The 13451-nt window shown below is 43.8% G+C and overlaps 1 protein-coding gene across 1 annotated transcript; it reads left to right on the forward strand.

Annotated features, from left to right (window-relative positions):
* Positions 1-7465: 7465 nt before the first annotated feature.
* On the forward strand, positions 7466-8413 carry LOC110286500 (melanoma-associated antigen 10-like). Its single transcript, XM_021152865.1, has one exon. The coding sequence runs from the start codon at positions 7466-7468 to the stop codon at positions 8411-8413; it is 948 nt and encodes a 315-aa protein (XP_021008524.1).
* The last annotated feature ends 5038 nt before the right edge of the window (positions 8414-13451 follow it).

A 13451-nucleotide genomic window follows, 5' to 3' on the forward strand; every position in this document is an offset into this window, starting at 1 on the left:
AATGTTAACCCAGGATTGTTCCTGTCTAAAGGAAATACAGGGACAAAGAGTGGAGCAGATTCTGAAGGAAAGGCCATCAGAGACTGCCTCACCTGAGGATCCATTCCATATCCAGTCACCAAACCCAGACACAATTGCTGATGCCAAGAAGTGCTTGTTGACAGTCATCTGCTGAGAGGCTTTGCCAGATCCTGACCAATACAGATGTGGATGCTCACAGCCAACTATTGGACTGAGTACAAGGACCCCAATGGAGGAATTAGGGGAAGGACTGAAGAGATTTGCAACTCCATAAAGAAGAACAAGATCAACTAACCAAAACCCCCAGAGCTCCTAGGGACTAAACCACCAACCAAAGAGTACACATGGAGGGGCCCATGGCTCCAGCTGCATATGTAGCAGAGGATGGCCTTTTCTGGCATCAATGGGAGGGGAGGCCCTTGGTCCTGTGGAGGCTCGATGCCCCAGTGTAGGGGGATGCCAAAGTGGTGAGGTGGGAGTGGGTAGGTGGGTGGGGGAGCATCCTTATAGAAGCAGGGGGAGGGAACAGGGGGCTTGCAGAGGGGAAACTGGGAAGGGGGATAACACTTGAAATGTAAATAAAGTATAACCAATAAAAATTGGAAAAAAGGACAACTTTCTGCTAGAAGCAATGAACTTGCCTTGAAACCTGAGAGTGGTAGTAAGGCAAGTGAAGGAGACGCCAGTCAGTACTAAAGCTTGGAGACAGGATACGTATTGGATGTGAACAAGCAGAAATCCAGTATGAACTCAGTGTGAGCAAGAGGCTGGTGCTGTAGCTTGCACCAGACCTGGATCAGAAGTTAGAGTCTCAGAAAGTGCCCTGTTGCCTGCTCGAATAGATAGCACAGAGATAAACCCTGCTTCCTTTCTTTCTGCAGCAATGAGTATTGAACTCATTGCCTCATACATGCTATACAATTGCTCTTTTATTGACTGAAAACTGCAGCCTTTTAATTTCTATTTTCAAAGGTTATTTTTGTGTGGATCAATTTAAACTTGAATTTTTCATATTAGTATAAAAATACAAGTATAAGATCTTATTTGTAGTGACATTTCTTTTTTTTGATTGTACAAAAAATTGTATTAGATATTTTCTTTATTTACATTTCAAATGCTATCCTGAAAGTTCCCTATACACCCCCCCCCCGCCCTGCTCCCCTACCTGCCCACTCCTGCTTCTTGGTCCTGGCGTTCCCCTGTACTGGGGCATATAAAGTTTGCAAGACCAAGGGGCCTCTCTTCCCAATGATGGCCGACTAGGCCATCTTCTGCTACATATGCAGCTAGAGACATTGTAGTGACATTTCTAAACTCCACTTTCTTCAGACTAATTTGTAAATTGGCAGAGGTTTCAGCTCGTACTATATTGTGGGCTTAGAAATGCAGGTTTAACTGTAATATGGTAGGATATGTTCACTCTGATGCAGCAGCAACAACTACCACAAAACCCTTTAGAACCTCCGTGGTGAGCAGTTTCAGGTTGTTGTCATTTGGGAGGAGGAAGCTGTGGTTGCTTGTTTTATATCCATGGCCAACATTAGCATTTGACCCAGAAGACTTTGTCTGTTCTCATGAGTCTGTGTGTCTAAGGCACTAGCATTCTTGATATGACTGTGACCCTGTCAAACAATACACATTTACTCAGAATTTCACCCACTCTACACATTCACTTGGGTCTCCTTGGCTCACCATATTGCCCTTATAAAAATTTCTCCACTAGTACATCAGCTAAATCTATGAAGTAAGTGTGTGATTACGTTGATTCTTGTTAGGACTTCAGAGGAACGCTGAGGGTGTACAGAAATGTAATTCTAGAAAGAAGTGTCTTAAATAATCCAGCTGTGCTCTATATGTGCTGGGGCCAATTTATATAAATGAGCCTCATCTACACATTTTCATCATATTCAAGGAGTTGGGGAAGCTTATAGGCATTTTGTAAGATTCTCAGAGTCCACTTTCACAGTCAAAGAAGCTTTGCTCCAGGGGGAAGCATCCCAAAGTATACACCAGCACCCCGTGGACAGTTTACCCCCAAACCTGGTGTGGTTATTGGAATTTGCTCCTACCCATGATCTCTCCCTAGATGCTGTTCATGGAACTATTTTCAGATTTCCAGAGACACTGAAAGTAAGACCTCAAGGTTCACATCTGAAGTACCACAGAGGATCCTCCAAACACTACAGCTACTCCTGCTGCAAGCAGCAGACCAAAAGGGCCAACTTGTATGAATGGGCCTTTGAGTCTTTATCCCTACATTCCTGGGGCCCAAACACTAGAGACCCTCCCTGCTTTCTTTATATGTTTAGGGAGGTAGAAAGGGCTGCACTGTTTGCAGGGTAAAGTCGGACCGAGAGCAGAGTTTGGATACTCTGGTCTACACAGAGAGATCTCAGATAACATAGGACAGGATAGTTTTGGGGCATACAACAAAGGTTCATATGTGGGAATGAGCCTTTAACCCTTCCACTCCAGAGACTCTGACCATAGGTGCTGTGACAAGTTTCTAGAAAAGTCAAGATGGAAGTTGGGAGTAGATTACAGATAGAATTACACTGGAGATAATTTACAGTAGAAGTCAGATTCCACATGGACAGGCCCAGACAATCAAGCTATCTTACATCCTTTTGACAGTTGTATACCAAATGGGGATAGACTTGTGAGAATTAGCCTGTACCCAAGCCTCCACATGTGCATCCAGAGACTTGGGGAGTACAGAGCTAATTTGTGAGGTTCCTGGAGGCTGTCTTGGTGCTAACTAGCAGAAAGGAGCTCCTCCATATTCTTCCACAAAGAGACTTCGGGTTCAGAACTATTTTGTGAAGCTTTTAAACAAGAGACTGCCCCTTGGTGCCTTCCAAGTCGAGGTGAGAGATAGGCTTGACTAGAATAGCCCCTTTCCAGGATAAACATTACTAAAGAATGCAGATTCATCCCTTTGGTCTGCCTATACCTGGTAGGCAGGTCTGTCTGCCTGGTAGGTCCAGTTGTAGGAATGAGCTTCTTGCCCCTTGATTTGTGGAAGAAATGTGTGTGTGTGTGTGTGTGTGTGTGTGTGTGTGTGTGTCTGTGTGTGTCTGTGTGTGTGTGTCTGTGTCTGTGTGTACACATATATGCTATATTCAAACATTCCCTGAGGGAAAGTGATGGAATATCTGGCTCCATGATTTCTAGAGACTACGTGCTGACTTGGGGGAAATGAGACCCTCTCCAGCCCTGTATATCTGCTGACATGGAGGCTTTGGGGAAGTTTTCTGCAGCTCCTTCAGTTTAAAGAAGCCTCTGTACTGAACTGTGATAGAGCCCCTCGGGCCCTCGCCGGTGCCCAGAGCCCCGCCCCCCCAACATCCCCCCTCTGCCAGCTTCAAAGCTGGCGACTTTGTCTGCTCGGCGCCATTTTGTAAGACTCCTGGAAGGAAGCGGCATTGCGGTGTCAGTTGAGGTGAGAATTTCGGGCAGACTCTGAAGCCGGTAAGGATAGATGGTGCCCTAAATAATACAGCTTCCTTCCTGTGGTCTGCCTAGGTCCTAGTGGGGTAATCTTTAACTCCTTACTCCTCAATTGTGGAGACCGACCAAAGTTGCCATTTGCAAACAGTCCGTGAGGGAAAGTAATAAAGAAGCTGGCTGCGTGAAAGGAGTACCGAAGAGTGGCCTGTGGAAGCTCTGCTTTGCTCAGAGCATCCCATATAGTTTTAGCAATGTGAGCTGAACCAAACGAGGGCACATTTGTGCGATTGCGCACCTGCCCCTCCCTGTCCCGGAACTCTGCCCCTAGGCTCCATTTTAGAGGTTTCTAGAAATGGCGGACCATGTAACAATATTAGTCTGGGTGGCAGCTGGGGAGTAGGTTGTTGAAGCTGGATCCAGAATCGGCAGGCACAGACTACTAAACTAGATTTGTATCCTTTTGGGGTCCTGAAGCAAACGGAAGCCTACTTAGTGGAAAGAGCTTGGGTCCAAGTTTCCATATCAGAGGCCTCTGGAGCCTGAGGGCCATTGTTTTTGTTTTTGTTTTTTGTTTTTTTTTTAATTTTTAATTTTTTTAGTTTAAAGGATGTCTCAGTTCTGATTTGGGGGAAATGAGACTCTCTCCAGACCTGTATATCTGCTGACATGGAGGCCTTGGGGACATTTTCTGCAGTTCCTTCAGTTTAAAGAAGCCTCTGTACTGAGTTGTGATAGAGCCCCTCGGGCCCTCGCCGGTGCCCAGAGCCCCGCCCCCCCCCAACATCCCCTCTCTGCCAGCTTCATAGCAGGCGACTTTGTCTGCTCGGCGCCATTTTGCAAGACTCTTGGAAGGAAGCAGCATTGCCGTGTCAGTTGAGGTGAGAATTTCGGGCAGACTCTGAAGCCGTTAAGGATAGATGGTGCCCTAAATAATACAGCTTCCTTCCTGTAGTAGTCTCTTTTGGGAAGAGACTCTCCCCATCTTCCATATTGGGCACCTGGGAGCTTTTCTGAAGTTTCTAGAAGGAAGACAGCCATTCTGCGCTTTTGTACTGGACATGAGAGCATAAGGTGGTGGAAAGGGCATCTTCCAACATTGACAGTACTTTGAAATAATGCAATTTCACCCCTGTCGTCAGCTTAGCTCCAAATAGAACTCACTTCTTGGAGTGAACCCTTGCTCCATGATACCTGAGGACATGATAATCAGTAGTTTTAGTCATTCTGTGAGAGAAGGGGGTGCAGTAGTATCCTGAGTGAAAGGAGTTCCCAGGAATGTACTATGAAAGCTCTGCTTTGGATAGGATGGATGTGAGCTACATCAAACAGGGACCCATTTATCGAAATGAGCCCCTTCTCCTCCCTCTCAAGGAACTATGGCCAGAGGTTCCATTTCCTAAGTTCCCTGAAATCAGGAATCAGCAAACATTTTAAAATAAAGATGGGAGTTAAGAGTGGATTGTGGTAACCTGTTTCTAGATGGTTAGGCCCAGACTACCTAGCTACCTTGTATCATTTTGAGGGTCTTGAAGGAAACCCGGGCAGACTTGTAGGAATGAGTTTCTATCCAAGCTACCAGTACTGCATACATGGACTTCAAGGACTTAGCACTATTTCTGAAGTTCCTTGAAGAAAAATGGCCACATGATGCCTTCTGAGTCTAGGTGAGAGCTTAGGGTGGACACAAAAAGCCCTCCAAAGGGTCTTTGATTTAGGTCATTTTTTGGGAGGCAATTGGAGTAGAGAGGGCCTAAACTTCATGAACTAATATGGTAAGACCCTGAGGGTAAATGGAAGAGATAGTCCAGTTGTATATCTGTAAATAGTACTATACTACATGTGGCTAGGCTAATCAGGGGAGTGTCCTACTTTGTTCTCGGAGTAGATATAAGGTCAGAACCTTTTATGAGGCCCAATGTAAAAGATGTCCTAGGATAGATACATCAGTAGTCAAGGAAATATCTAGGGTCCACTGAGGAGAGCACAACTTAGATAGTCCACATGTAATCCAGCATTCGCATTGCTGACACTCCTACTCTCATAAGCTTTGTGAGCCCCCACCCACAGGTATACAGATATGCTTCATTGTCACTTCTCTTCCCTCTTCAAGGACAGTGAGTGTACTCACTGAAGGATATTATCTGAGCAGCAGAGGGAGCCACATAAAGGTTACCAGAGGAACTGTCCAGCATTTGTAAGCAGTCTAGGTGAGTTTGAGTTACAATGGTGAGAACTAAAGGTAAGGAAAAAGTACAATCCCCTCCCCGACAAGGGATGTCATAATACCTGTCCACCTCTCTTAACGTTACCCAGAGAGCTCTGGGTATGTGGGTGCTGTGTCTACCTCTCCTTTATGCTTCATGGTTTGTGGTGGAACTTCTCTAGAAGGTGAAGATTTTGGTTCTAGACGTGATGTCAGTTTGGCAGAGGGAACCACATGTGGTAAACAGAGAGAGGAGTCTCTGGATTATCCATATCTCAGACATGTACTTCTGGGGACTGTATGTGTCCAAGGCTGAGAAAGAAGGGACTGTGCTGCCTGGTTATATTCTGAGGCCAAAATTCCGAGGCACCAAGTGGCATGCTTACTTCTACCTTCGGCAGGAAGGCGGGAGTCTTTGGAGAGATGAGATCTTGTGTCATCTGGACATAAGGGAAGATGTCAGGAAGTACAAGTCAGATGAGTGAACCTCAGATGGAATTAGAAAACTCTAACATCAGCAGAGATGAGCTCAGACCATGTGAACATCCCAGGACAACCCATGCCGATGTAAGGAGATGTGAAACCTTCCCAGATGTCAAGGTGAGGCTATTGACCAGAGTGGGTGGCCTTACTTAAAAACAGGATTTCCCAGGATCTTGCACTTCTCACATACCTGACCCCCACAGTGCTGGGTAGGGCTATCAGCCTAAGCACCTCATCTTGTTTATAGGTCACTGGTCTCAGGGAGCTGAAAGATCTGGTAAAGGGGAGTTTGACTGGAGTCATCAGAGGGAAAATCTCAGGGGTGTCAGGACTCAAGGTAAGGACTAGAGGAATCCTGCCTTTTAAACAAGAAGAGACTTGTTCTCTCCCTGCCCTCCTGTCAGTTGTGAGAAAACCCAGGGACCATAGATGCATTTCCTTACCTCATGTATTCTTCCCTCTGCTTCACAGAAATAGGCTCTTGACTTAAAGAAACTAGCTTTGGATTATCAGGGGAAGCAGTCAGTCCTTATTGCTTATCAAGGTAAGTGATGAGACCTCCAACATCTCAGAACACATAAAATACATTGAATTGAACCTGAGCCAGATATGAAGTGCTCTTAATCCCTTTTATTATGTTTAAGGGAGGTGAACAGTTAAGAGTTTGAGTTTGCTATAGGCCAGCAGAAGGGCAGTGTCTGGCCCTTGACAGGGGAAACCTGAGGGCCCAGAATGATCGATCATAGAAGGCACCACTTACCTTAAGTAGGGTTACACCCCCACAGTCTGCCTCACCCTTCCTATGAAGAATGGAAACTGCTTCAAACTAGCAGTTTGCAGCTGTGGGATGTTGTCATCATCTCTTACACTAGTTTCAGAGGGCAGGAGATGAAAGGCTTCATCTGAGACAGTGTCTTTAGTTCATACACAAGCACAAAGCTGTGCAGCCTCAGAAGTTTTGGGGAAGGTACATACTACAAGTATATATCAATGATACCAAAAGCTTAGAATATAGATAGTCCAGATTCCCTGGCCTCAAATATTCTGATGGTAGCCCTGAGGTTACCAGCTCTGTGACTTGGCTGCACCCGAAATAGTTGGGTCACTTCCTCTTTCAGGCTTTCAGGGTTCTAGGTCTGCTAAGAGTCCTTGTGACCCTAGAGAAATCAAATAACATGACTTTGTGAGGGCTGTGAGACAGTGGCTGCCAGCGGAATTCACTCACTCTCTCCCTTTCTCCACCAGGCGTGTATATCCTCGCTGCTGTGATTGGGACACTATCCTGTTCATTGTTACAGGAAAGTCACAATGGAAAATCCCGATAACACCCATTACTGCAACTTCCAAGGCAGTGCTCGGAGCCAAAGGGAGTTAGACAATGCTCAGGCTACAATGGCTGTGGTAGATGAGGAGGAAGCCACTCCCACCTCAAAGAAGGTGTACGGTAGTGGAATACGAAGTCCTCCCCAGAGTCCTCAAAAAGCCTCCTCTCCCCTTGTGATACTGGCCTCTGTTCCTGAAGGCCCATCTGAGGAAGCTTCCAGCAACCAAGTAGAGGAATGGGAAGACCCACTGTACATCTTGTACAATGCACATAACATAAAGGTGTATGAATTGGCAAACTTTCTGCTTTTCAATTATCAAATGAAGGCATTTACTACCAAAGCAGAAATGTTGGAAAGTATTGGTAGAGAGTATGAGGAGTACTACCCTCTGATCTTTAGTGAGGCCTCTGAGTCCTTAAAGCTGGTTTCTGACATTGACATGATAGAAGTGGACCCATTTGTCCAATCCTATATCCTTGTCACTGCCCTGGGGCTCACCTATGATGGGATGCTGACTGATGTCCAGGGTAAGCCCAAGACAGGCAACCTAATAGTTGTTCTTGGTGCTATTTTCATGCAAGGAAATTGTGTCAGTGAGGAGATTATCTGGAAAATGCTGAATAACATAGAGTTGTGTGGTGGGAGGCATCTTTACATACATCAAGACCCCAGGAAGCTCATCTCTGAGGAGTTTGTGCAGGAAGGGTACCTGGAATACAGGCAGGTGCCNAATAGTGATCCTCCTAGCTATGAGTTTCTGTGGGGCCCAAGGGCCTTTGCAGAAACCACCAAAATGAAAGTCTTGGAGGTTTTTGCCAGCATTACTATGACTGATCCCAGAGCCTACACTGAAAAATATGCAGAGGCTTTGAGAGATGAGACAGAGAGGGCCCAGGCCAGGATCATCCAGCAGATAGTTCTACAGCTCTGACCTGCACAGTCTAATGCACTGGCAGTTCCCATCCAACATCAGGTCAGGCTGACTCATTGGTCTAAGTACTGTACCCTCATTTGAGAGCTGGTGGGAGGAGAGCATAAAGCATTCTACTTTTATTTTGAGTGACTTTAGAATTCTTGGTATTCTAAAATGTTGATACTCTTGATACAAGATCCATTAATTTTAAGTCATTTGTAATGGATGCATTGTCATTGATCCAGGTTTGAAGAATTTTATTATTTTGAAAACAAATGAGAATGGTTTCTGTTTTAGTTTATAAAATGTCACAAGATACCAGTGGCATTGAAATTTTCTGGGCAATGGGAAAAAATGGCATTAGCTTGAACAAGAATTTAATTTTTGATTGTCTTATACTATTTAGTGTGTAGTGTGGTTAACTAATTAAAATGACAACTAAAAAAATAAATAAATAGAATTTCTAACCCAAAAGCCTTCGCCGGGCACCTGTTTATTGTAGAGTCCTCTGTTAGCAGTGGGGCATGGCAGAAACCAGATGTTTCCTTACCTGTAGAAAAGTTTGATATAGTAGAAGCCAGAACCATCATTTTCTGTAGATAGGGTGAGGGCAGGATCTGCAGCCCTGTCAATACAACTAGGGGTTCTTTCAGACCATAAACACTAGTACGTAAGGTTTGTGGAGAGGTCTGCCAGGGCAAGTAGCCCAATGTCAATGCTGTAAAACAAGGCAGTTTGGGAATCATACACACATGGAAGTTCACAGGTCTGTAAATCCTCTTCCAGGAGATCTGATACCCACAGGGTCCAGGCACTCATAAGGTGCTCATGTAGGAGAAGCATCCATTCATTTTTAATTGGGTATTAGCTGTTAAGTAAATGATCAAGCTACAATTCACAGGCCCAGAGAGGTTAGGCAAAGAAGAGGGCTGGGGAGGAGACCAGTGAACCTCCCTGGGAAGGAAAAATAGAATAACACATTTGCAGTTCAGTAGAGGGTGGACAAGAACAGATGTGGGAGGGATGGGGAAATAAATGGAGAGAGTACAGGGAGAGACAGATGGAATTTGGAAACATTTGCAGGTGTGGGGGGTGGAAGCCTAGTGCTGTGGAAACATCCTGGAATCTATAAAGGTGATTGTGGTGGCTTGAAAAAGCTTGACTAATGGGAAATTCCACTATTACAAAGTGCGGCCTTATTTTATGAAGTGTGTCACAGTGGGGGTTAACGTTGAGACTTTCCTCCTAGCACCCTGAGGATTCCAGTCTTCTGGTTCCCTTAGGAACAAGATGTAGAACACCAGTGCCATGCCTGCCGGGACACTGCCATGCTTCCCACCTTGATAATAATGGATTGAATCTCTGAACTTGTAGGCTAGCCCCAATGAAATGTTTTTATAAGAGTTGCCTTGGTCATGGTGTCAGTTTACAGCAATGCAAACCCTCACTAAGACAGTGACATAGTTAGACTCATAGTAATGGAGGATATGGAGTCTGAACTGACCATCATTGGTGGCCAAGCAAGGCTTCCAGTGGTGGGAATGCATTGTATTTGGTTGAGGTTTTGGCTGAGGGGTTTCCATGGAGATCACCAAACAACCCATGCTGATGCTAGGACAGAGGATTGATCCCTGCACACTGACAGTGGGACTCCACTGCAGTGGAAAACATCAAACAGCTAATTGAATGTAGAGAAGTCGAGCTGGTGCCTGAATGGAGCCTTTACTCTTAACATTCCAGTCACCTTGGTGTGGGAAGGTACTCTACAGGCTACAGAACGAGAATACAAACTCAGATCCTTCAACTTCATGCCTGCAAGATATGCTGGGGCACTGCAAGGGGCATGGTGGTGCGAACTTGTAGAAGTGGACAACCAATGTTTGGTTTAACTTAAGGTCCATGCCCTACATTGCCCTATGTATGATTGGAAACTGGATAGCCCAAAGATCTAGGGTAGAACCAAACAGGACTGGCCTAAAAATAATTAAATCAATGAAATGATTCCTAATGATAGCCTGCTATACTCATGGATCTGTGCTTCTTCCAGTCATCATCAGAGAGGCTTCCTCCAACAGCAGATAGGAGAAGGTGCAGGGACACCCAACCAGACATTATACAGAGATAGAATCTAAATTGGAGGTCTCCATCTGATCCTTCCCATTAGAGCTCAGCAACCCCTAGGGAAGTTGGGTAGGAAAGATTATAGGAATTAGAGAGGATGGGGGACACTAGTAGAACATGGCCCACCAAATCAACTAAGCTGGGCTGACATGGGTTCACAGGGACTAAAGCACCAAGCACAGGACCTGATTTGGTCTGCATCAAGTCCTCTGCCTATATGTTGATCTAAAAGTATCTTTTATTCTCCAGATGTAATTGTCATCTCAGAGGGTTATGGCTGAATAAACTCATCCTTTCTTGTTCTTTCTAAACTGTGGCTGGATGGTTTAACTCAACTATTTTGACCCAAACTCCTCTCTAAGCTGACATATTCAAACTGGCTTCTCTTTTGGCTTCTGACTGAATTGCTCTGTTTGGTCTCAAACTAACTCTGGCAATTTCTTCTAATTTTCTGACTTTTTCACATTCTTTGGCTTATTCGGTCTCTACTGCAACTGTCTCTGTAAAAATTGCCTCTGCTATCCCCCTCTCTCTCCTGCTCTCTTAAGCAGCCTCTCCTTTCTGTCTGTTCTCCTGAGAGTTAGACATATCCTATCTCTGACTCCTTCTGTCAAATCTTTCTTTGATTTGTCACTTTGTCTGCCGCCCAATTAGACATCACTTTCAAACATGGCTAACTTTACCTTCATTGTTTGAGATTAAATGTGTGTACTAAGGGTGTGTCTATATTCTAGCTAGAGGGATTAAAAGCATGTCATTCCAGCCATACTATACAGACCTAGGTCTTTGGATGTGATCCCTTGGCAGAGCAGCCATGCTGCTGGATTAAAATTCTTCTACATGTTATAGCTTGGTCATTTGTGGGACTGCTAACAGTGGGAGAACATGTGCCTCTTACTTTTTCCTGCTCTTGGGACTTTTTTCCTCCTATTTCCTTGTCCTACCTTGATATGTAAGCCTTTGCCTTGTCTTATTGTGTCCTGTTTTGTCATGTTTGGTTGTTGTTGTCCCTTTGAGGCCTGCTCTTCGAAACAGTTGGGGGATGGATGTGGGAGCTGAGAGGTATGAGTAGAGCTGAGAGGAGTATAGGGGGTGGAAACTGTGGTTAGGATGTATTGTATAAGAGAAGAATCTATTTTTAATTAGAAATATTAGTCTATATAAATTGCAAATTTTGGTAAGCTATGATTTGCATACCAAGTAAGTGCACAGAAAACAATGTTGAACTTATAAAAACTCAACTTATTATGTATTTAACTTTTTTCTAAATATATTATTTACATATAAAAATAATTTTTAAAAAGGTTACTTCATGAGTCAAACATAATTTGGGGATTGTTTGTGGCTGGATCTTGGATAGGTGAGTACCCAGATGATTCTGGATATGTTTCTGTCCAAGTCTCATTACTTACTGTCATTACTGCCCCTTTCCCCGGGCGTGTCTTTTGTACCTACCCATCCATCATGGCTGCTTCCTTTTCCTGATCTTCTAGCCACCTCTGGAAACTAGAAAGGTTTGCCACCTGCCAGGGGTCAGCCCTAGTTGAGTCTCCTTTCTCATTGGTTCTCCTTGGGCTGGAGCACAAGACTTTTGTCTTAGGAGATATGGGGGTAAGAATTTGTTTTATGAAACATTTAGGGTTGCTGTATAATAATAAAAAGTTTATTTATCTAAAGCTAAGTTACTTTGCTGACCTGCCTTCTGTGTTCCTCTGAGGCCAGAAACTGCAGACTGTGGCACTTAGCACCTTATTCTAAAACAGCAGTAGATTAAGTAAAGGATTAATTGCTAGAGACTTTCCCCCTTTTGTCCAGATGCCTCTTTCTTGTCAGGCTAGGGGGAAGTTTGGAGCAATAATAAACTTCTATTGAACCAAGAGAAGAAAATAACATTCGCAGAAGGAAAAACTTTTACATAAGCAAATATGCATAAATTCATGTAAATTCATATACAGGTTCACGAATGTGCATTTATACATTTCCACTCAAACCAGTTGGATTCAGCTTGCATCCATTCTCACAATTACATACTTACACACACATCCACACTTACATATGCATTTGGAGCAAAAGACCAAGCCCCAGTGCAGAAAGAACTCACCCATTCTGGATGAAAACTGAGTTAAGAATTAAACTCAAGTTTGTAAGAAGAAAGCTTTGTTCCTTTAATAAGACTAAACTTGCCTTGTTATTAAGAAAAGACCTGTTCTGTCCCATGATAAGGAGAAGCCTGCCTGCTTCTTCTGCTCTCTCTGCAGGTTCTTCTTTTTTCCCTCTTTCCCTCTGCATTCTGCACATTACTTTCTTAGTTTTCTATATTACCTATAGTTTCTAAGTTATTCCACTCTGCATTCTCCTTTTAATTTTTCTCTCTCCTCCTGCTCTGATGTCACAATAATGCTCTTACTCTCGATGCCTTTTCTTCCAATATTATGCATATACATCTAAGTTCTTCTTGAGATCAGTATTGTCTAAAAAGTTCTCTTGTATCCTGACTAAGAAAGTTATCCTCCGTTCTGTTCTAAAAAGTTCTGTTCAGGTTTGTCTAGAAAGTATTCTGTCTAAAAAGTTCTCCTCGGCTCAGTTCTTCCTCTCTCTGTGTCCTCAGCACTTATACATCTTTCAGAATACATGATCACATGGTAAAAGTTCATCACAAGTTTGCATAAATTCAAATCATAAACTGAAATAGAAGCTTACAACAGAGAATGTTTACAGGCATATCCATTAGGAGTATTTATCTGGCTAAATATTCATCACCTGTCAAAGCTGCACAGGTTCATCGAGTGTTAAAAACCATAACTAAGTTATTAGTGACGTTTTGTATAGATAAACCCAGTCAATATTTTTCTTCTATCCTAGCACCTATAATAAATCATTAGTCTTTTTGTGATCTTTGGTTAATGGTTTTACAACTTCTTGGAATGTGCCCTGA

This window comes from Mus caroli, chromosome X, assembly GCF_900094665.2.
Source record: "Mus caroli chromosome X, CAROLI_EIJ_v1.1, whole genome shotgun sequence".
Lineage (NCBI taxonomy): Eukaryota > Metazoa > Chordata > Mammalia > Rodentia > Muridae > Mus > Mus caroli.